The 24,525-nt window shown below is 37.7% G+C and overlaps 1 protein-coding gene and 1 pseudogene across 2 annotated transcripts; both read left to right on the top strand.

Annotated features, from left to right (window-relative positions):
• The first annotated feature begins 6,904 nt into the window (after positions 1-6,904).
• On the top strand, positions 6,905-8,145 carry LOC135587373 (sugar transport protein MST3-like; annotated as a pseudogene).
• Positions 8,146-14,507: 6,362 nt separating this feature from the next.
• LOC103974690 (BTB/POZ domain-containing protein At5g03250-like) lies at positions 14,508-24,325 on the top strand. Of its 2 annotated transcripts, XM_018821896.2 has the most exons (5): positions 14,712-14,781; positions 16,410-16,479; positions 20,394-20,507; positions 21,328-22,551; positions 23,539-24,324. In XM_018821896.2, the coding sequence occupies exons 4-5, from the start codon at positions 21,364-21,366 to the stop codon at positions 23,998-24,000; spliced, it is 1,650 nt and encodes a 549-aa protein (XP_018677441.2). In that variant the 5' UTR covers positions 14,712-14,781; positions 16,410-16,479; positions 20,394-20,507; positions 21,328-21,363; the 3' UTR covers positions 24,001-24,324. The 2 variants fall into 2 exon arrangements, with proteins under 2 accessions (XP_009387839.2, XP_018677441.2); XM_009389564.3 differs by lacking the exon at positions 20,394-20,507 and having other exon boundaries at positions 14,508-14,781; positions 23,539-24,325.
• The last annotated feature ends 200 nt before the right edge of the window (positions 24,326-24,525 follow it).

Below are 24,525 nucleotides of genomic sequence, written 5' to 3'. Positions count from 1 at the left end.
AATAATTATAGATTAAGATATGTATCCCTTTCTTATTGCTATGTCGTTTGTGCCACGTTGTCTTTTTACTTTTTTTTTAAGATTCACTGTTGTATCCGTAAGGTGTTAGTGCCTCGTATGTTGGAATGTACAAGTTTGAGATTCGTTGGAGGTAATATGATTTCAGAAAAGTCAAAAAGATAATTTAAGAATAAAATTATTATTATATGTTAAAATTATTAATATTTATTATTATAAAAAAGTATAGTTCCATTAGATATCGACCTTTTGAAACCAAGCGAATGTGATGCAGATAACTCCGATGCCTATTCTCCTTAGGCCTTTGAACCTCCACCTACATGATTAGCCAAGCGTCCGACAACCTCGTTGCTCCTTTCCTCTTCCTCGTGCTATGGGGAATCATTTCCAAGTACAAATTATATCAGGAAATTTTTTTTTTTGTGATGTATCTCTCCTCTATTATACCCACGGTATTTCTATTTGGTTGATTGTTTATCTCATTGCCTCCTCATTGACTATTATGAAATCCACTATTCTTAGACTATGAAATTTATCTCATTGATTTTGGATATGACCAGAGATATCTCTTCCATTTTTGTTTTGTCTTTGAATCTAATGCTTTTAGAAACCTTATATGAGGTGCTTGGTCTATCATGGGGAGATTATCTATTATATCTCATAAAGACTTAATTTATAATTTTTATTTAAAAACTTTATCTATTATATGACATGTGATACACATATATGTTATGATGTACGATGTAAAAATATACATATATGTTATCACATATAATATGAGAGTGCATATATTCATGCACTCTTATATTGCGCATAATAATATATACGTACAATCCCATATCGTACGTTATTTACATATATTCATGCATGTCAATTAATTTTAATTCGATTTATATGCGTTTCTTCTTATGCAATCCATATATTAACATCATATGCTTAGAGCTATCTCATGGCAATTATCTCATTTAAAACATACTTTCAAACTTTCGTTAAGCTCATGACAATCTTATTATTAAAAATATATCAAATTAGAATATAGTGTCATCCAAATAAAAAACATAATGTATTAATTCACTTATAATTCTTAATGTAAACAATAATTTGTAGCAAAAATTTAGTAGAATCCTTTCTGAATTAGGCTATACACAACCTATAAATTCATTTAAGTTTTATCATTAATTTACTAATAATTCAACTTATAATCCATGACATAATTGTTATCAATCAACCAATTGTACAGTTTAGTAAACTAATTTAGTTTTACTGTAAATATTGACTAAACCATCTTAGATCATAATAAATTTTATAGGAATATAAGAGACAAAACGAAACATACATCAATTTTTAACTTAAAATAAAACTAGTAGGAGATAAAATACCCTCCCATTTCAACTAATATAACATATTATGTTATGCTGAAACTAGGTTGAAACTTTATAAACTTATAATCCTCATATCTTAAGTGCGAAGTGATATTCCTTTAAAAAAGTCTTTTAAAATATATCAAAAGTACATGATGCAATTATATCCCTAAGGAAATTAATTCAGCTTGAATAGAACTCCTTCATAAAAAAATAAGAGTTTCTAAGTACCTAAGATTGGATCACCAATAACTCTATGTACCAATCCCAAATTAAAGTCATATTGAGACATTAGAACCATAAAAAATTCATACAAAATATATCAAAAAATTATATATTAATTTAAAGCCTATATTACTCAAAAGCATTCAAAATTATCAACCTATAATTTGTGAAACGAAACTTGGGTAAAGCTAGAGGGAAGAGTTTGGTTTTCTTACCTTAATCTTTCTTAAAGTTGGGGTCTTTTTAGCTTCAAAGAAGATGTGAAGAGGCCGAGAGATATGTTGATGCAGGAGGGATAGGTTTCATTAGTTACGAGGTGGATGAGGAAGCCAAGGCTAAACTAAAGAGGTGTTTGCTTTAAAGTTGCTTAAGAGGTAGCCAAGAGGTCATGGGTTCAATCACATTAAGCCTCATCTCAAGTTTTTTCTTTTCATAACATAATTCTAGTGTTAAAATAATCCAATTTGAGCATAATTTGGTTTGACAAGAATGACATAAATCTAAATTCATTACTCGTTCTCACTTATTATTCTTAATAATTTTAGTATAACACATTGTTTCATCTATACTTAAGTAACTTATTATTCTCTACTATGATATTCAAAATTTAAACTTTCTACTTTAAAGATGATAAAACTCATTCAAGTCTTAAGAATCACTTATGATTTAATATAATATAAATATCTTTTTTAAACACCACGTATATGTTTATTATTATGACTATACTTCATACTCTAAGTCCACTGACATATTTAGACTTATTAAGCTAAAGGATCATACATTTTCATTGCAAAATGTACTAATAATTCTGTATGCTTCCATTAGTATTTCGAGGAATTTTGTGCATAACATGTTTGAAATCATGTAATTCAACTTTAAAATCGATAACATGAGCATATGTCATATATCATATTTCTTAAGCATAAATATTATTAAAAAAATCTTTAAATGATGGTAATATATGTATATTATTTATACTTTCATTGATATGATAGGTGCATTACTATGTGTGAGAACTTGCACTACATCATTAGATGACACTTACATTGATAACTCAACCATGAATGACTTATCTACTAACCTGAAAAATCTAGGTAGTGGTGCCCTCTCCGAGTTGAATTGGTGTTGCCTAGGGAAACTTGATGTCCACTTCTCTAAAGTTAAGTCCTTAATCCAAGATCCTGAAACCAAAGTTATGTCTTCTCTATAACTTTTGATAAGAAAGATTATTTGACCTGCCTTAGTAATGAATTTCAAATCTTTCTAAATTTAATTAATTTAAAATGATGTGTTCAAGCCAAAACTAAATGACTCAATGATGGTGATCAAAAAAACCTTCAATTATTACCATACTATGATCACCAAGAGAATGAGACATAACTTAATTAGAGAGATTGTGATAGAAAACATTCAAAGTTCTTCCCCTCAACTCATTGTCTCCACTTTTGTTGATCATTTCAAATGTTTATGGACTAAAAATTTCACTTATAATTTGAATGAGATTTGGTGGGATAATATTTCTCATATTAGCTTTAGGAAGGATCTTAATGTGTGTGTAGACCTTTCATCTGAAGATGAGATATGAGGATCTATTTGGTGGGACAATATGTCTTATATATTAGCTAGACCTTTTATCTAAAAATGAGATCTAGGAAATTGTTAGGTCTTTAGGTATTGGTAAGAGTTCTGGACCTAATGGATATTCTATTGTGTTTTAAAAGTCATACTGGAATATTATTCGTAATCATACGTTTAGTTCTTTCATGAAAATACATTTAACCAAAACTCACCTTATTTTTTTTCCTTGAATGTGATATCCTCCGTACAATATAAATTACAAAATGTTAACTAAATTATTAGCTAATAGAATTAAACCATCTTTTATGCCAACAGCAATCTACTTTCATTTCAGGACGTAACATTTATGATAATATTATAATTTGTTGAGAAATTATACATTAGTTATTAAAACCCATGGCAAAATACTTATGTGTTAAGTAAACTTGACATATGATAGATTATCTTAGAATTTCATTGATAATATTCTTAATCTCGCTATTTCCCTTGTAAGATGAATAACTAGATTAAATCATGTATTTCTACCCTTTCTTTTATTCCCTTATATATTATTGCAGTATAATGTTTATCCTATATGCTTAACAATGTCACTACTATGGAAAGTCTAAATCCTCTTAAATTTAGAAACCAATAGCATATGTCTCATTTGTGTATGCGGATCACTATATCTTTCCAGCTAACAAATGCTACTATTGCTAAAATCCTCAATCTATTTTGAAAATCTCATGAATCAGAAGATAGATGTGAGAAAATATAAAATCTTTTTCCCTTGTGCCACCTCTAGAGATAAGAAGTTTTTGATCTCTACAACCTTTTCAATATTAAAGAGGGTCATTTAGATATCTTGGTGCTTTAGTTGCTCTACATATGATGCCTGCTGGTGCTAATGATGAATTCAAAGAACAACTTAGCAATAGAATAAATAGATAGACCGATACATTTTTTCTAAAGCTAGGAAGTTACACTAATAAACTCAACTTTGTTAGCTTCCACTGTTCATGCCTTCAATATGATGTGGGTGTTAAAAATGTTAGCAAAAATCCATTGAGAAACCAATTAGAATTGTTCTCTAGACGTGGGTATTAAATTGCATAATTATTGAACCTAAGCAGGATGTGGTCTCAGTATTAGTGATTATAAATGCTATGGCTTATGCTTTGCAAGCTAAACATAAGCCTGTTTTACTAATGCTACAGGTATTCGGTAAGGTTTCTCTTTGGACTCAAAATTGATCTGAAAACTACAGTCGATTTTTTGGAAGCATTTTCATGAAAGTATTGTATTATTTTAATATATGTTTGTGGTATGTTATTAGGAATGGGAATCATACAAAAGGTTTTTTGTTAGTGATGACTGTCAATACTTTTTGATACTAGTATCGACTTGAAGCCTGCTTACTTTCACATTCAGTATTATTATATTGATGCTTCTTTGTCAGAATTTATTTGTAATTGTTAGTTTGACAAGTTCCACGTAGTCCCCCATGTATTTGTAATTGTCAACATTGTTTATATTGATGCTTCTTTGTTAGGAAAATCAAGTTTGGTATATTCTATTTAAACTATAAATAAATTGATGCTTCTTTGTTAGGAAAATCAAGTTTGGTATATTCTATTTAAACTATAAATAAGGGTCTGTGTTTTGAAGTCAGATGTATCACAAAAAAACCTAATTGTTTGCTTTAAGTTTTTCTTGTTTAGTAGTTTTATGTTTTATGGCATAGGAACATCTTCCTAAGGCATTTGTAATAGTCCATCTTTTATAGTAGTGATTTGCTCTCAATTGATCGAACTACGTAAATCTGATGTTCTTGTTACTTTTATTATTGCTGCTTTATTGTTTTTTTTTGGATTGTCAAATTATTCTTTAGTAAATTTCCTGGGACTAGCTTTAACAGTAATGAACAATATAAACATGATCGTGTTATCATATGTTTAAGCCCATTTCAGCTGCTTTTAATCTACAACATTGATTGACTTAGTTCCCTCAATGAATACATAAGGGCTACCATAACAAACATATAAACAAATAATGAGTGTTTAAAAGATCCACCATTGCTTATGGCCTATGATTTGGAAGGCTCATAATCAGTGTTTCGAAAGATTGCTGATATTACAAAGATCTATGACATGATGATAGATCATGGAATTCTAATTATTGTTTTTTATAAAGATTCACAAGAGGGTGCTGCTAGCTTCATTTTAAGATATATAGCGAGAGAGAGAGAGAGAGAGAGAGAGAGAGAGAGAGTGTGTGTGTGTTTGTGGAATCGCTGGATGCAAATGCAATGACGAACGAAGCAGTTGCGGCGATCGAAGGACTTATCCTTGGAAAAGCAGCAGGAATAACGAGCTTGTAATAGAGGTGGATGATGTAGTTCTAGCTAGTAGAGCCTTGAATAAAGAAGACTATCCTCCATGACGTAGTCTAAACTGTAATATTTCCCTTGCAATTTTTTTTTGTACGTCTCGACTATGAGGGCAAGTTATGTTTGTTGAGTTGAGGAGGATTTTGTGGTCTGATGAGCAGAGCAATACATAGTTTTTTTACATTCTAAGTTAACATAATCATCATTCATTAGGATCTTGATTATTCCTAGTAGGGGTGTCTAAATCCAACCAAATTGAAATTAAGTTGGTTTATCGATAACTCCATCTTAATGAGGAGTGCTTTTTTTTTTTGTTCGATTAATCGAAATAATTTTAACTTAAAAAATACGAGCCCGATCGAATTTACAACATTAACCTTAACCGGTTCAAAATGTTTAATTAAATGGAATGTTGACCCAATTTCAATGTCATATTTTCATAAATAACAAGAGCCGATTTCATAAATTTATTATGTTCTATTTCGGTTTAGTAAAATCGAATTGATTCACCAAATCAAACTAATTTCAGATTAATCAATTTTGAATCGATTCGATTAGATACATCGATAAAACATGAATACCCCTAATCCTCGAATACTCGAAAAGATACTTTACAATCCCTCTCTCGGAAGAGTGGCCATAAATCTGGATTTTAACGAAGAAAATAAAAAAAAAAGAATTTTGCGAAAGTTTAAGATATAAACTATTACACCGTATTTTTGTATAGAGGGCTGTCACCATGCATTTCTTTAAAACCTCTAATATTAATATAAATAATAAAACCTTTCTTACGTAGATTCATTTAAAACGTTCAACCACTGCTAACTAACTCTGGATAACTAAATTAAGTTAGAATATATTATCTTTCATATAAGAAGGTGTATTAATAATGTCTACTCCTGTGGGCATCCAACAAAGATATGTTAAATATTCGTGTCAGACGAAGAATACCTATGAAAATTATTTTCATTTTGTATATATATTTATACATAAATTTGCCCTTTAATATTCCAAAAATGATCACCAAATAGGCTTAAAACTGATTTGAGGTGAAAGTGGAGTTTGGATACGTATTTTCGTCTGATGTAGCTACGTATACCATTTATCTTTCTCTACTTTGAAACTTGTTGTCCAGAAAAAGATACGGTTGAGTCCCAACCATGACTTCAAATATATTATCAGCTGATATTTCTTTTCATTTAAAATCTTATTTTTAATTTATTTCTTTTCAGATAACTGTCTTTTGTAGAGAGAGAGGTTGCCATCGGCAAAGAAACTCTATATATATATATATATATATCTGCCTACATCTTCTGCGTCCTCAAAACTTCTCGTGATTGTAGAAGAAGAAAGGAGAGATTTAGATCCATGGCGGGCGGTGCAGTTGCAGTAGCAGGTGTAGTCAAGGACTTCGCGGGAAAGATGACCCTGTTCGTCTTCTTTACGTGCCTTGCGGCCTCCTCCGGGGGTCTTATCTTCGGATACGATATCGGAATCTCTGGTAATCTTTGCTTCATATGATATTTGACCTTTCATCGATCATGATCAAGATTATGTTCTTCACTGTTCTGCGTTTCTGTTTCTTTATGGAACAGGTGGGGTGACGGCCATGGATTCTTTCTTAGAGAAGTTCTTCCCTGGCCGTTTATACGAAGCAGAAGCAGGAGACGGTCACCAACCAGTACTGCAAGTTCGATAGCCAGACGCTGAAGTTGTTCACGTCGTCGCTCTACTTGGCTGCGCTGATTGCGTCCTTCTTCGCCTCTTCGGTGACGAGGGCGTTCGGGAGGAGGAACTCCATGTTAGGCGGCGGAGCAACCTTCCTCGCCGGTGCGGCCATTAGTGGTTCTGCCATGAACATCGCCATGCTTATCATCGGCCGCATCCTTCTTGGTATTGGCGTCGGATTCGCCAACCAGGTAATGACTCATCAATCATATATCCTATGTTTGTATGATGCACGCATGAGTCGATCATCGAACGGAAACCCGTGTAACCCTTTTGATGGAACAGTCGGTGCCGCTGTATCTTTCCGAGATGGCTCCGGCGAGGCTCCGTGGCATGCTCAACATTGGTTTTCAACTTATGATCACCATCGGCATCCTCATAGCCAACATTATAAACTACGGCACCTCCAAGATCAGCGGCGGGTGGGGGTGGCGCGTCGGGCTGGGCCTCGCCGCCGTGCCAGCCATCATCATCAACCCTCGGGGCTCTTATTCTCCACGACACCGCCAACTCTCTCGTCGATCGCGGCCAGACCGAGAAGCCTAAGACCATGCTACGCAGGATCCGCGGGTCCAGCGACGTCGAGGAGTACGACGATCTGGTGGCTGCCAGTGACGCATCGAAGGTCGTCAAGCATCTGATAAGCAGATAAGATTTCCTCAAGGCAGTTGAGGAAATCTCTCGGTAGTTGAGAAAAATCCTCCATGCTGAATGTGTATAAATGGCTGTCAAGAACTCACTATCAAAATGTATTAGGCAATTATATCTTATACATTTCATAGTTTCTTCTACAATTTCTATCTTTCTATCTTCTTCGCTTAATTTCTATCATGGTATCAGAGCAGTTTGCCTAGAGCAAGCCCTCTTCTCCGGAGTCCAACCATCCCTCTCGTGGCGACGCCTCCGCCCCTCAGCCGTAGCCATTCGCTGCAGCCTACTACAGCACTTGCGGCTGCTAATATCAGATCCTAAAGGAAGCACAGTCACGGCCTTTGTTTCTACCGCCGGCTGCTGCTCCCTTGCCAACCGAAGTCTTCCGCTGAAAACTCCGCTGCTCTTCCGGCCACCAAACTCCAATACTGCATTACTGCAACTATCTCCAACCTTGCAGATTTCTCCAGCATCGCTGCAGAAATCGCTGCAAGCTGTAGAGATTTCTTCCACCTCGCTGTAACAATCTCTCCTGCACTCTGAATCGCTGCAGCCTACCAGTGCCTCTGGAAGAAGCAGCAGCCCTCTTCGGCATTGCATACAGCTACTCTTCTACATCTGACGTCTTCATCATTTACCTCCCGCCACAGCCATCGCTGCCTTTCTTGCTGCAGATTGCTCGCCCATCACTGCAGTTCATCACGCTGCAGCCTTCTCTGCAGTTCATCGCACTGCAGCCTACTCTGCAGTTCATCGCGCTGCAGCCTACTCTGCAGCGCATCGATCTGTTTTTCTCCTCCTCCATTCCTCCTATATCTTTACATCTTCTATAAAGATCACTTGACCCGCCACAAAATATCTGGGATGTCTTGATTTTCCTCTTCCGATATTCCTGTCCCTATTTCTGCAGGGACTCTGAGCACTTCTCAAAGTCTTATCACCATCAATGCTGCAGCACTCATTCCCTTCAAATTATCCAAAGGCGACAACTACGCATCTTGGCGGGCACAACTTTCTAATCTTTTATTTGGCTATGATCTCTTAGGTTACGTTGATGGCTCTCTCTAGTGTCCACCTGAAATGATCAACATCCTAGGCGAACCCAATCCAGTGCCAAATCCAGCCCACCAACTATGGTTACGTCAAGATCGCCTCATCCTCCAAGCTATTCAAGCTTCCGTTGCTGGATCCATTGCCCCGCTGATATCCTCATGTACGACTGCTGCAGAAGCATGGTGCAAATTACAAACAACTTTGGCAAATCGCTCGCGTACTCGCATGTTCGGACTTCTCTCCAATCTGATGAAAATGAAACAAGAGGGAAGTACTATTGCTGATTATCTACAAAATATCAAAGTTATCATCGATGATTTAGCTTTGATAGGTCATTCTCTCAGCGATGAAGAAGTCCTAATCCATACCCTCAATGGCTTAGGAGGCGAGTACAAAGAACTGACAGCAGCACTTCGGGCACGTGACTCACCAATATCATTCGAAGAACTTTATGATAAGTTGATCGATTATGAGATGTACTTGAAGCGTGATGATAAGTTGCCCGGACCACCTATTACAGCTCAGGTCAATCAAAAATCCAAGAGGAAGAGCAACCAGTACAATAAGCACGTCAACAACGATTTGGCTAAGCTGCCTCCTAGCCTTATGGGGCCTAGACCAAACCCTCCTTACCCATATCAAGGTGGTAACTTTCATAATACTCAGCCGTCGCGTCCTGACTTCACAGGCCGCCAACTAGTTGTTCGCCAACTATGTGATAAAGTTGGACACTCCGCGAAAGTCTGTCGGTCTCGTCCCAGACTCCCTACTCCATCACAGTGGCCTCAAGCGAATTTCATGGCTACTCCAACTCCTACTCAACCTAATTGGATTGTGGATTCGGGCGCCTCTCATCACATCACCTCTGATCTTCAAAACTTGTCCATCCACAACAACTATGATGGAAATGAAGATATCATCATCGGTGACGGTAAAAGAATTCCTATTACTCATTCTGGTTCCTCAACGCTTAGTTCACTTACCACAACCTTTACACTCGATGATGTTTTGTGTGCACCTAACATTAAAAGAAACCTCATTTCCGTTTCTCAATTCTGTAAACAAAATAATACATCAATTGAATTCTTTCCTAACTTTTTTCTTGTCAAGGATTTGAGCACGGGGGCATCCTTGGTCCAGGGCCAGAACAAAGACAACATTTATGAGTGGCCATCCACTTCACAAATTACCCTTCCTACTGCTCACTCCTCAATCGCAGCTCCGGTTGATGTATGACATCGTCGTCTTGGTCATCCCTCCCCTTTTATTCAGCAAAAATTACTTTCTCGTTATTCTCTTCCTACCTTGAAAATCAATAGCACTATTAATCATTGTGATGCTTGTCTTTGCAATAAAAGTCATAAACTGCCTTTTGGGACAACCTCCATTTCTTGCTCTAAACCATTTGAAATCATTTATACCGACGTGTGGGGGCCCTGCCCCAATTCCTTCTTTTGATAAGTTTCGTTTTTATGTCATTTTTGTAGATTATTTTACTAAGTACACATGGTTATATCCTCTCCATCATAAGTCTGATGTTTCTACTGTATTTACCAACTTTCGAAAGTTGGTCGAGAATTTTTTTCAATCTTCCATTAAAACAGTTTACTCTGATGGTGGAGGCGAATATCAAGCCCTCACATCCTGTCTCTCTGCTTGTGGTATACAACACCTCAAGTCACCCCCACATACTCCCCAATTGGTTGGTTCTGCCGAACGCAAACATCGGCATATCGTTGAAACTGGTCTCTCCCTTCTACATCAAGCATCCATGCCACCATCTTTTTGGTCAGTAGCTTTTCAAACTGTAGTTTATCTCATTAATCGTATGCTCACTCCAGTCTTACAATACCAGTCACCATTTGAAAAATTATTCCACAAACTTCCAAACCTTCATAAACTCAGAGTTTTTGGCTGTTTATGTTATCCATGGCTCCGTCCCTATGCGTCACATAAGCTAACACCACGATCTAAGCCTTGCACTTTTATAGGCTACTCTCTTGAACATAATGCTTTTCGATGCTATGAACCCCAAACTAAAAAGGTCTTTATATCACGTCATGTTATCTTTGAGGAGTCTGTCTTTCCTTTTCAAAATAATCCTACCATGCAAACTACTCCGATAAACATACATCACTGGAATATCCCTCCGATCTCATCACACGAACCTCCGAAGCTTCCTTCGTAACTCCCGGAACTTCTTCGTAGTGGCTCCAATGACACCGTCCAGTCCTTGCTCTCAAGATTCACATACTACTATTACTCCAGTTCAACAGCTTCTCACTCCCTCTATTCCTCTACTCCCTTCCTCACAAGTTTCCCCTATTAATGAAGTCATACCCTCGGCAACATTGCCACTGGCTTTACCTTCTCCTAGATCTAGTGACATTGTTGTGCCGACGGTTGACCCGGTCCATGACAGTGACTCGCTCTCGGCTATACCACCAACACAATCTACCACTTCCACCCCCCCTAGACATCCAATGACAACACGCTCCAAAAGTGGTATTTTCAAACCACGTCAAGTCCTTGACTTACATGCTATAACAAATTCCTCCACTGAGGCCAGTGAACCCACTACAATCACTCAAGCTCAAAAATCTTCTCACTGGCGTAAAGCCATGTGTGACGAATATGATGCTCTCCTCCATAACTCTACATGGACCTTAGTACCCTTTCATCACACACAAAATATCATCGGGTGTAAATGGGTCTTTCGAATTAAGCGGAACCCAGACGGATCCGTTGCCAGATACAAAGCACGTCTAGTCGCCAAAGGGTTTCATCAACGACCTGGTGTCGACTTCACAGAGACATTTAGTCCCGTTGTTAAACCCACAACAATCCGTCTTATCCTGAGTTTGGCTATCTCAAAGGGCTGGCACATACGACAATTGGATGTTAACAATGCCTTTTTACAGGGGTCACTTACTGAAGATGTCTTTATGCAACAACCTCCTGGTTTCGTTCATCCTCAATATCCGAGGCATGTCTGCAAACTTCAAAAAGCTATTTATGGACTTCGTCAAGCTCCAAGGGCTTGGTATAACGAGCTTGGCTCATTTTTGACCTCAATTGGCTTCATCAATTCAAAGTCTGATACCTCGTTATTCATTTGCCAGCACAATAGAAGCATAATATATCTTTTAGTATATGTGGATGATATTATTGTCACAGGAAATGATCCTTTGAAGACTCAGGCATTTCTAAAGCACTTGGCCGATCGATTCTCCCTCAAAGATCTAGGAACTTTAAGCTACTTTCTGGGAGTGGAAGCAACATTTACATCTTCAGGTCTCTTCCTATCACAAAGAAAGTATATTCAAGATTTATTATCAAAGGTAAACATGCAGGATGCGAAAGAGGTTACAACTCCTCTCTCTACCAGTGAATCACTTAAATTATGTGATGGAAGTCCTGCTACAGATTCGACTCAGTATCGACAAGTCCTTGGCTCTCACCCGTCCAGATATTTCATTTGCCGTCAATAAGTTATCGCAATTCATGCATCGACCATCTACTACACATTGGTCTGCGGTCAAACGAATTTTGCGGTATCTTAAAGGGACTCTTAATCATGGCATTTTTCTTCGCAAAAATACTTCACTCCATCTCCATGCCTTTGCTGATGCTGATTGGGCAGGGAACTTTGATGATAGAACATCTACGTCCGGATACATTGTCTTCCTTGGAGCTACTCCAATCAGTTGGAGTTCTAAAAAACAAAAGACGGTTGCACGATCTACAACTGAAGCTGAATACCGTGCCGTCGCCACCGCCGCTGCTGAACTCAATTGGGTCACAAATTTGCTCAAGGAACTCAACGTCAACTCCACGGTTATTCCTACAATATATTGTGATAATATTAGAGCTACTTATTTATGTGCCAATCCAGTGTTCCATTCCCGCATGAAACACATAGCCATCGACTTCCATTTTGTGCGAGATCAAGTTGCCAGACATCAACTCCGAGTTTCTCATGTACATACAGCAGATCAACTAGCCGACTCACTCACAAACCTCTCGCCCGTAAACTATTTTCATCTCATCGGTCCAAGATCGGCATCCTTGATGGAAGCTCAATCTTGCGGGGGCATGATAAGCAGATAAGATTTCCTCAAAGCAGTTGAGGAAATCTCTCAGTAGTTGAGAAAAATCCTCCATGCTGAATGTGTATAAATGGCTGTCAAGAATTCACTATCAAAATGTATTAGGCAATTATATCTTATACATTTCATAGTTTCTTCTACGATTTCTATCTTTCTATCTTCTTCGCTTAATTTCTATCAGCATCAATGGTCCACCTTGTCGAACAGGAAAGACAGGCCTCAGCTCGTCATGTCCTTCCTCATACCCATGTTCCAGCAGCTCACCGGGATCAACATGGTCATGTTCTACGCGCCCGTGCTCTTCAAGACCATCGGCTTCGGTGACGACGCCTCCCTCATGGCCGCCGTCATAACCGGCATGGTGAACGCCTTTGCCACAGTTGTTTCGATCCTCACCGTCGACCGGATCGGCCGACGCGTTCTCTTTCTTGAGGGAGGCGTGCAGATGATCATCGCTCAGGTAATGCAGCACTAACCCTATCCACATGTCTGTTTAGTACATCTTTACTTATGCGCAGCATCGCCACCGTGATTTAGATCGTCGTGGGGACACTGATCGGAATCAAGTTCGGGACGAGCGGACAAGGAGACGCATCCAAGCCCTACGCAATCTTCGTGGTGCTCTTCATCTGCGTCTTCGTCTCTGGGTTTGCTTGGTCCTGGGGGCCACTGGTTTGGTTGGTACCGAGCGAGATCTTCCCCTTGGAGATAAATATAAATATAAATATAAATATAAATAAATAAATAAATAAATAAATAAATATATGTATATATATATATACATATATATATATATATACATACATATATATATATATATATATGTATATGTATATATATATATATATGTATATGTATATATATATATATATGTATATGTATATATATATATGTATTATTCTATGTAGTTAGTTATTTTTAACATATTAATTTTTATATTTTTAAAATATTATATTAGGATTTTTATATTTATAAAAATAAAAAATATTTAATCTGTTAATGAAAATATCGTATATATTGTCACGTGCAAAAAATGATACTAAATTAGGATTAATAATGTAATTTTATGGTGCTATTCTCACCCGAAAAAAAATCACAAGTGAAATATTTTATTGAGAAATAAAGTGAGTTAATACTATTCAATTGTTTAATCTTTTCTTTTTTTATGATATTTGTATGTGACGAAAACGAATAAACGAATTAAATGTTTTACTTTCGTAAGTATAAAAACTTAATATATATATTTTTAAAATATAAAAATTAAAATATTAAAAATAATTAACTATCAAGGTAATATATAATTAGCCCTTAATCTCGAGATGAAATCTAATGGCTAACAGGTAATGCTTCTGCAGATTCTTTATAAGATGGTGATAAATCTTGGATGGGTTGTCCTCTTCCTCCCCTTGACCCGGACACGCTTAGAATTGTAGGGGAAAAGAAGGCCCAAGAACGTCGTTTCCTTTCCCACTTCTAATTGATCCGGTGCGTGTTCTTTTACGTGGGTAACAGCAGGCAGGAAGCAGCCTCTCCCCCATCGCATCGTGTCCTTCTCTGTCAGGACGTAAATAGAGAGAGCATCATGATGCTGTTGAAGAGGCAGTAGAGCTGTGGCACAAAGGGTGAAGGAAATGACTTCGATCTTTCTGGGGTCTAAAGCAGACGTATTCTATCTCGAAGGCCAAACATGGTACACAAGCAGCAATCCCCCCGGCCCCCCGCTCTCTCTCTCTCTCTCTCTCCTCATACTTGTTACATTAGTTGATTACATTGTCATTCATGTTCATCATAGGTTCTGATCCTCTCCTGCCACTTTTTATGATTACTCGAACGAGTTATCCGATCGAAAATGGGGTTTTTTAGGCTAATAAACTTATTTCTATGGGATTTGGGATATTGACTCATTTAGGTATCTGAAACTTTTTGGTTATGTTCCCCGGGTACCTGTTAGCAGATGAATGCGCTCATGATTATTTTTCCTTCGCTGATATTTCTGCTTATTTTCTTCTTCTTTTTCTTTTCTTTTGTGATATCTTGAGGAGGATTAGATGCAAATTTGGGCCCTTGATTTGTAGGAATGAAAAATTTTGCATCTTCCTGAGATTTAAATATTTGATTGGTGGCTTGGTTTCTGAGCATTTCTGCAAGCGACAAGCGGTCAATTACGTGAATGAATGAGAAAGCCTACATGTCCATGCTTATATTTTGGGCCTCGGCTTTGGAAGCATTATGTGGAAAGATAGCTAAGCTGGAAGAGGTAAAAGGACCTGAATAAATCTAGTGCTGTTACTCGTGTCCTGGAAATCTTGAAGCATTGGCTAGATAATTTTTCTCGGTGAATAATGACCATTGAAATGCCAATTTAATTCGAATACGACCACCGAACTTCCCTTGGCCCTCTCAGTTTCTGGTCATAGGCTGTCTTCTCCATCTTTTATGTTTGTGGTTTATGAGAGGTGCTATTCTTGAGAGAGATATATTAGAAAGGTTATGTACATTTTAGCTCCTTATCATCCTTGTACCTGGTTGTGAACCTAATAAAGGAACCTCATAAATCTTGTATTGTCGTTATGTGTGATGGTCCCTATTTCTGTTTTCTTTCTTCTGTGGCAGTGCATCCTGTTCTGATCCTTGCTACCAAATTTTGAATACTTTCGGGTCAAATACTGATTTTGACAAGCTATTGAACCAGTATGCTATAGAAATATTGAATGGTGTATCTACCTAAGCCGCTGTGAATCACTACAAAAATAATAAAAAAGGGATAAAACTAGAAATTAGGGATCCTGCTATTATTTCTCTTTTGTTTTTTCTTGCCTAGACTAACTCTCTCATGATGGCCATTACTTGTCAAATGAACCAGTTAATAACTTTTAAACCTGTGCATGAAAGATATTGATTAACATTTAGAAAATCTTTCTACTGTATAGTTTCCATAAAACATCCAGATAATCTTGATTTATCAATAATTACACCTCGATATTGGTTTCTTAGCAAGATACAGTTCAGACAAGCCTATGGGTAAAACTCTCTCCATTCTGGGTCCTAGAATTGTCTATTTTCATGAGTAAATTAACACTTAAATGTTTCTGATGTATGAAACCCACAATGCTTTACTAAGTTTCAAATCTCCAAAATAATTACTGGTGAATCCGGACTTCAAATCCTAGACCACATTGCCAGCAAATAAATGTCTAGTACCAGTAGCTGTAGTATGCTCTTGTTAATAATTTTAATCACAAATCTTTGCTTCTAGAGTAGATGGTTAATACTTTTTATTTCGGTTATCAGAGCTGAGTATTTTTCCCTATCCAACAGGATATGTAAGAGTGAACTGACAAGTGATGTCATAATTGAGGTAGAAGATATGTCCTTTCAGCTCCACAAGGTATGTCTTTTTTCTCTCAATCCTATGTCACGACGTATGCCTTTCTAAATCTTTCTTTCATTCATGGACTACAAGTTGAAATGAATAGAAAGGAGCCTTTCATGATCCTGCACAAGACCGAACAAAAACTTAGCATTTAAAAGAGTTATACCTTTAGGTTAACTAAGCTGCTTAGAGTGCTCACTATAATTGTGGGCAAGATTTGACATATTGGGTACTGGACTTGTGTTGGTCCATGGTTGGATTGTCATGTGCAGGTTGGACGAACATGTGGTACACTGGCACAGACCTAGTTTGATCATCTGAAATGCAAAAAAAAAAAAAAAAAAAAAAAAAAAAAAAAATCATATTTTTCCTCCTAAGAATGTTCAAATTCATATAATTTAATTAGTCCAAGACTATAAAACAATGTATGTTGCAAGGTTCGCAATACCGTACCGTACCGGAGTTTCGACCTGGGCTCGGTACCGGTACGGTACGGTATACCGCTCGGTACACCTGGGTGTACCGAGCGGTATATTCAGGCGTGCCGAGCACTGTAGCAGTGCTACACTGCTACAGTACTGCTACAGTGTCGAAACGGTAACATATGGTCCGCATACCGGAAGTCTGGCGGACCGGTACGTACCGCCAGTACCGGGTGGTACGGACCGGTACTGCAAACCATGGTATGTTGTACTGAAACATGCAATGGAAAACAAATAATGATAGAGTTTAAAGAATATATTATAACACACAAACAAGTGAACAGTCATTTAAGCAATTTTGCATAACAAATGACTGTATAAGAAAATTATATACTTGCTTCTATCACCAAAACTAATTACGTGATTCAATGGTGGGTTAGTCGGAATTCTTGTTGTGATGATACTGTAGATCAATACAACACATCTGCAGGGCCCTAGTATAAAACTACTTCCATGATTTTTTATACTCCTAAACAGTATTGCCATTAATGCATTAATATGGTAGTAGTCCTCTGATCATCATGAACCATCCATGTGGTAGGAACCTTCACATGCAAGTAGGATTGTGACAAATACTCCTCCATAAGACATAATGTGCTTGAGCTATGACTCTCATCACCATAATATTATTGTGTATTATAAGATGCATTTGACTTCGAAAAGAATGACCAACTATTACCATATATGTGCTGGTCATGATATCCAAGATACTAGGAAGGTTAAGAATAGAAGGAACTATTGTTTCACTCAGTTTCAGTAGGTTCCTTCCCATATCTTTATATGAATCATGATAGACTTTCCCTTTCCCTCTTATAAACATGTTGTGTGGATACCGATGCACCATAGTCCTTATCCTAGGTGACCATGCATCACCTATCTATACGTAAGCAAACATAAGATTTAGCCACTCTGACCACTATCATTAGTTGTAAATCATATTGTGTAATTATGATAGAGATGTAAATCGAATGGATCCACCTTGGGTTCTGCTATTTTCTTATCATTGTCAGTGCAACATAGCCTTAGATGCATATTGTAGTAGATGCATATTGGCTTTTCCGTTCATCAGTGTAGGGGCCGATTGTGAATTTTTGTATCAATTAATGTGAATATTGACCAATTATGCGCTAAATGATATGACTTGTGATAGCACCCATATTGCTATCCCTCTAAATTTGGTGTTGACCTTGCGAATTGTAGCCAACACTCACCTAAATAAAAATTAATATCAATTAATACTCAGTTTAGTCAATAGATTTGACTTGGATCAACAAAAGACAAATTATACGGGTTGGTTCTACAACCACAATCCATATGATACTGACACGACATCACGATATTCTCAAAGAATGCACCCAATGAATATCTTGAAAATCTGGTTCTAGTCACAACATTCATATAAGTTTTGAATTTGAAATCATTAAATAAGCTAGTTCTACAGAAGGATACTTTTGTGCATTTTGCTAAATCAGGAGATCCTTCGGCTAAATGGTACTTTAGGTGAGTGATGCAATGTACTAACAACAAATGCAGTGTCAATGATGTTGGTTATCTGATAATAAAAGGGTGTGCTATCATGCCAAATTGGAACTTTGATATTATTAAGTCAACATTAGATTGTCATTGGTGCGACCCCGTTGGCTCATAAGGAATTATTCGCTTTAGGCATGTCCATATGGTTTTATCCTTTCAGGACTCGTGAGCTCCAAAAAGCACCTCTAAGGGTAAGGGTGACCTGACGAGCTTATAAGCTCTTGATTCTTTTACTCCTCAACCAACGTGGGGCTAAATGTCCTTATCAGTGATCTCCTATAGGGGAGTTAAGGGCTCATGACCCTCCTTCTAGCATCAATCGAATATGTCAACATTTGGTCGTCATTGATGCGACCCTATAGGCTCGCGAGGAATTATCTGCTTTGGGTGTACCCGCACAGTTTTACCTTTTTGGGACTCATGAGCATCCTTATCCTTATAGGTGCCTTTTGAGGCTCACGAGCCCTGAAAGGGCAAAACCATATAGGCACGCCTAAAGCGGACGATTCCTCGTGAGCCTACGGGGTCACACCAATGACGATCAAATGTTGACTTATTGGATTAGTGCTAGAAGGAGGGCATGAGCTCTTAGCTCCTCTACGGGGGAGTACTGATAAGGATATTTAGTCTCACATTAGTTGCAGAGTAGAGGAACCAAGAGTTTATAAGTCCATCGAGTCACCCTTACCCTTAGAGGCACCTTTTGGGACTCATGACCCTCGAAAGGGCAAAACTATATGGGCACGCTTAAAGCGGACAATTCCTCGTGAGCCTACGGAGTCGCACTAATGACGACCAAATGTTGACTTATCAGATATCTATAACAGTTAAAGAACTAATTTGTGACAAATAAGGTTTGATCCACAAAAATCTAGGATGGATCTACAATAGATCCACAAAGATCCAGATTAGATCCGTTAAGATGTAAGCTATCAAAACAAATTTTGGCTAGATCCATTAAGATCTAAGCTACACCCAAATCAATGGATCTAGCCTAGATTCAAAGGGATCTAGCCTAATCCATATAGATCTGGCCTTGATTCATTTGGATATGGGCTGAATCAGAACATATCTAAACTAAATTTGCAAAATCCAAAGCTTGATCCTTGTGGATCAAGCCTCCATATGCAAGGATCAAGGTGAAATGGCAGCGGATCATGCTGCAATCCACAAGGATTAAGGCTACTTTCTTCTAGATCAAGCCCTAAAGTAGGTGAACCAAGCTGTCACTATGTAAAGATTAAGCTTCGGATTTGCCTAATTTACAGATCAAAGGAGACCCCAAGAGACCTCTTGTGAGTGTAAAAGGGGATAGGAGGCATCTTTTGTGTCAAAAAGGAGGACAACCCTGTCCCACCAGCGGACCACTTCGAGGCAGTGTGCAACCCAGTTCACCATCGGACTGATACATGCTGCTTGGTACTAGGGTCAATTTATTCAGCCTTACCCTTGAAAGGTAATTGTAAACTATGAGAAGTACATCTAATTGCTTGTATATTAGTTTTGATGACCTTTTCAGTTTGGTTCTCTGATCACAGATAAGTGATCTATGAGTAATTCACCTACTACCATGGTTTCCATCTTCTCTCAAGGATTTTGAGTTTGAACTGCAATATTCAATGAGGTTTCACACTCCTGTGAGATATCCTTATATCACTGTCTCACAAATTGTTGCTTTCCAGATGATATCAACAACAAATTGAAATTTGAAAGATTAAAACAGCTTTGATTTATACTGTGTTTCTCCTCGAACAGTTTTCTTTTCCTTCATGATAAAACTTGCTGTTAAGTTCACTCCTGTCAACAAGTACCATTGCTGTTTTCAGAATTAGCCAACTTTTTGAAGTTCCTATTTGATATACTGTCACCACTACTAAATTGTATTTACTGAATTATCTTGTTTTGAAATTTTAGAGGCAAATATTCAGCAGTGAAATGTCAACTTATGTGGCACTTGTCAATATTTGCCTAGAGAACCCTGACTTGAAGTGATAAATCTGCAAGCACAGTTTTTCTCTGTATTTTCTTGTAAGTTTTCAATATTCGTTCATTACCCATCACTGAATCTAGTTTGAGGTGAATGTTATGCTTGACAGCATTGTTTGTCAACTCCACATACATGCTACTCAACAAGAAGCTTGGCATATCGATCCTCACAATTTGAGTTCAGCATAACTTATCAATGATTATTTTATTTTATGAATCTTCTAGATATAAAGATTTTTAATGACAGCTGCTATTGTGACCACACAATGTAAGTGGGAGGGAGAGAGAAAAAATAAAGGCAGAGTAGAGAAAAGGCAAGATAGGGAGAAAGAACTGGAAGGGGGAGGGAAAGAGGATAGGGAGTTGAAGGCCCTTATTTGGCTGTCTTGAATGAGGCTTCAACTGTGATTATGATGGACACCTTCACGGTTGTTGTGTGATCATTCATTTGGCCGTAAAGGATTACTGATCATCTAGCAATGCAACTTTGAGTTATTATTGAAGTATTTGAGGTGAGATATGGTATGTCCACAAGGTTCTTAGGTGTTTTATTTATTTGTACCATTGCTACATGAGAAAACCTTTGCTCTCTAAACAAGATGTATTCTTGGTCAAAAAACTGCGATTATGATGGACAGTAAGAAGTGACAGGTAGAAAGAAACAAATAGTTCGAAGTGAAGAAATGTTAGAGAGATGAGGGAGAGACAGAGAGGCAGTGAAGATGATATGAGCTGGAGAGGCTGAGGTGGCTTGAGGGTAGTTTTGCAAAGACATTTATTTTGCTTAATTTTTGCACTGAACTTTCACTAACACCTCAAATTTGAAATCAACAAGTCTGATGTTTATCATACTGTTTTTCAGTTCCCATTGATTACTAGGAGTGGGATACTGCAAAAAATGATTAGTGAATTCCACAACAATGATGGAAAGGATTGCATTCTTGAGCTTCATGACATCCCTGGCGGTGCCAAGGCTTTTGAGCTGGTTGCAAAGTTCTGTTATGATGTGAAGATAGAGCTGAATGCTCTGAATGTGGTTGCTATCCGTTGTGCTTCTGAGTACCTCCAGATGACCGAAGATCATGGAGAAGGAAATCTTATCATGCAAACTGAAAATTTTCTCGAAGAAGTTCTGGGAGACTGGAATGACTCGATGAAGGCTCTTCAAACATGCAAGGACATTCTTCCTTATGCAGAAGAGCTCCATATTGTTACAAGATGTATCAATTCACTGGCAGCCAAAGCATCTGTTGATCCAACCCTGTTTGGTTGGCCCATGATTGGACAAGCCAACACAAAGAACCTTGGAGGCACCATTCTGTGGAATGGAATTGGTCCAGGTGGAAAGTCTAGATCACCAGGTGCTGATTGGTGGTATAAAGATGTTGCTTTCCTTGACCTGCCGACCTATAGAAGGCTAATACTGGCTATGAAGTCAAAAGGCATGAAGCCAGACAACATTGCTGGATCTCTGATGCACTATGCAAAGATGAGTCTGCCAGGGTTGAGTAGGCAGTCAGGCTTCCAAGACAGTGCTGATTGCTTTAGCTGTACCAACTCCACTGCAATCCAATCAGAAAGTGATCAGAGGGTTCTACTTGAAGAGATAGTAGAACTTCTGCCCATGGAAAGGGGTGTCGCTTCATCAAAGTTTCTGCTCGGTTTGCTCCAAATGGCCATGATCATACATGCCAGTCCTTCCTGCAGGGAAAATTTAGAAAGGAGGGTGGCAGAGCAACTAGAGGATGCTGAACTGGAGGATATCCTAATACCAAATTTGGGCTACTCAATTGAAACTCTATATGACATAGACTGCATGCAACGAATCCTTGATCGCTTTGTTTCTTTTAATCAACCAGAAGATATAACATCACCTGGCATTGTGGATGAGGGGGAGTTGATGGCTAACGCTGTTGCACTGACACCAGTGACCATGGTAGCAAAACTCATGGATGGGTACCTTGCAGAAGTAGCTTCTGATGTTAACTTGAAGCTCCCTAAGTTCCAGTCTTTGGCAGCACTCATCCCTGACTATGCCAGACAATCAACTGATGGAATCTATCATGCTATTGATATATATTTGAAGGTAATATTTAATTTTACATTATTTTGCAGTACTCTCTACCAGTTGCGCTTGCTGAAGATTCAGTTTTGCATCGACATGCACATCTGCACAAAAAAGCTACTTAAATTTTTGGTTTGTAGCATATGTAGATTATTCACCTGTGGTTGTTGTGTCTTTGAAAAAATTAATCATGGACTCTGGCAGAATTTTACCCGTCACATTTGATTTCAAGTTCTTGTCCTTTGAATGATCCTTTCATCAAACAAGAGGTTACCTTCCATAACTCCTACTATGTGGCATATGATAAGTGTATATTTTTTATGTTTTGTTGGAAATGTCTTAGGCAGTAACTTTTCCTAGGAACCTCAGATTGTCTATCTGAAACCGCTTGAAAGCAAAATAAACTGCATCTGCATATGGATAGCTAGGGTGATCATAGAAATTATTTGTACATAAAAATATAACTGATTGTGCTAGGAAAACATGTATAGATGGTAGAAATTGGTCATCTTGGATTTCTCTAACAATCAGACTATCCTAACATCTAATCTAATCTGATCTAATCTTGCTACGGCTTGCAACTCTGGTCTCTCTCAATCCCGTTAGTAACAATTTGTTCTAGATATATTAAAGTCATTGCAATTTATATCAAATCTGCTATCTCTCCAAAGTAAAGGAGAAATAAAAAAGGAAAACTATGCAATATAATATCCTCTCCCAGTCACTAGAGGAATAAACAACAGGTTAAGCTGATGCTAATATGTTCTATCAGTATTCTTTTCATAAAAAAAAAAAACAATCAGATTTTGATTATCAACTTGTAGCCTCCATGTTTATGGTTTAATGCTCGTCATGTAAGTTTACTGTAAGTGCTTGATATCCTGATCGTTAGATCAGTACAATTTTGATTTTTCCCTATCACCCGTTGAACTTCCAATATTTCTCATTATTGCTAATATTACATTTGATTTGTTTCATGTTCATAATCTTACACTTGGTCCATTTCAGTCTCACCCATGGCTCACAGACTCCGAGCGGGAGCAGCTTTGTCGGCTTATGAACTGCCAGAAGCTCTCACTGGAGGCTTGCACACACGCTGCACAGAACGAGAGGCTACCACTTCGAGTAATCGTTCAGGTGCTCTTCTTCGAGCAACTTCGTCTGAGAACCACCATCACCGGCTGGTTTTTTTCCTCTGACAATGTGGAAAACTCTCATGCTCGCATGCTACCTAAGAGCAGTAGTGGGCTTAACCAAGCGGAGATCACTCAAGAAGATGTACAGAGTCTGAGCTTCGAAGAGATGAGATCCAGGGTTTCTGATCTCGAGAAGGAATGCTCAAGCATAAGAGAAGAGATTCAGAAGCTAGAGAGGTCAAAGAGTGCATGGAGCATCTTCTCCAGAAAGCTTGGATTTGGGATGAGAACAAAACGGTTCTTTAGCTCAAAACAGGCATCTACTGATAGATAGATAGATAGATAGATAGATAGATAGATACACAGATATCTTAGATAGATTGCCGGTGCAGAAATGCTTCACTGTTCGAATTTTTTTTTTTTCACTTAAATTGTACACTTTTTTTTTTTTTTCAATTCTTCGATGGTTAAATTGTTAATAACCAAAACCACATATTCTATATAATCATGAATAGGAAACGATTGTTACCGCTACAATTGACATTTATGAACTTCTAAGTATGAAGCTGATATTCTTAAATGTCAAGGCCATGATTATATTGTTCTTTCGAAAAAACATTACGTGAATGTTGGTTGGGAGCACCATGAATCAACTAATTTCTCTTGGTATTTTAAGTTCTGTATTTATGAAAGAGTAAAAAGAGAATTTTGATGGTGCTTTACTCACGTAATATCTCATCGTTTGGTTTTAGATTCAAGAAGGGGAAGAATTTGCAGCGTCAATCAAATAGGGATGTGTAGACACCTCAGTGGATACCTCGGACTCCGAATGCCCTTTCCTTTCCTTTCCTTTCCTTAG

This window comes from Musa acuminata, chromosome BXJ1-1 (assembly GCF_036884655.1).
Source record: "Musa acuminata AAA Group cultivar baxijiao chromosome BXJ1-1, Cavendish_Baxijiao_AAA, whole genome shotgun sequence".
Classification (NCBI taxonomy): domain Eukaryota; kingdom Viridiplantae; phylum Streptophyta; class Magnoliopsida; order Zingiberales; family Musaceae; genus Musa; species Musa acuminata.
Note: the sequence above shows the minus strand (reverse complement) of the source record. Positions and strands in the feature narration are given on the sequence as shown.

Coding starts and splice junctions, on each gene's coding strand:
- LOC103974690 (XM_009389564.3), top strand. CDS start 14,723: ATGACTTCGATCTTTCTGGGGTCTAAAGCAGACGTATTCTATCTCGAA. Junction 14,782..16,409: donor TATCTCGAAGGCCAAACATG/GTACACAAGCAG, acceptor CCTATCCAACAG/GATATGTAAGAGTGAACTGA. Junction 22,552..23,538: donor CTATTGATATATATTTGAAG/GTAATATTTAAT, acceptor GGTCCATTTCAG/TCTCACCCATGGCTCACAGA.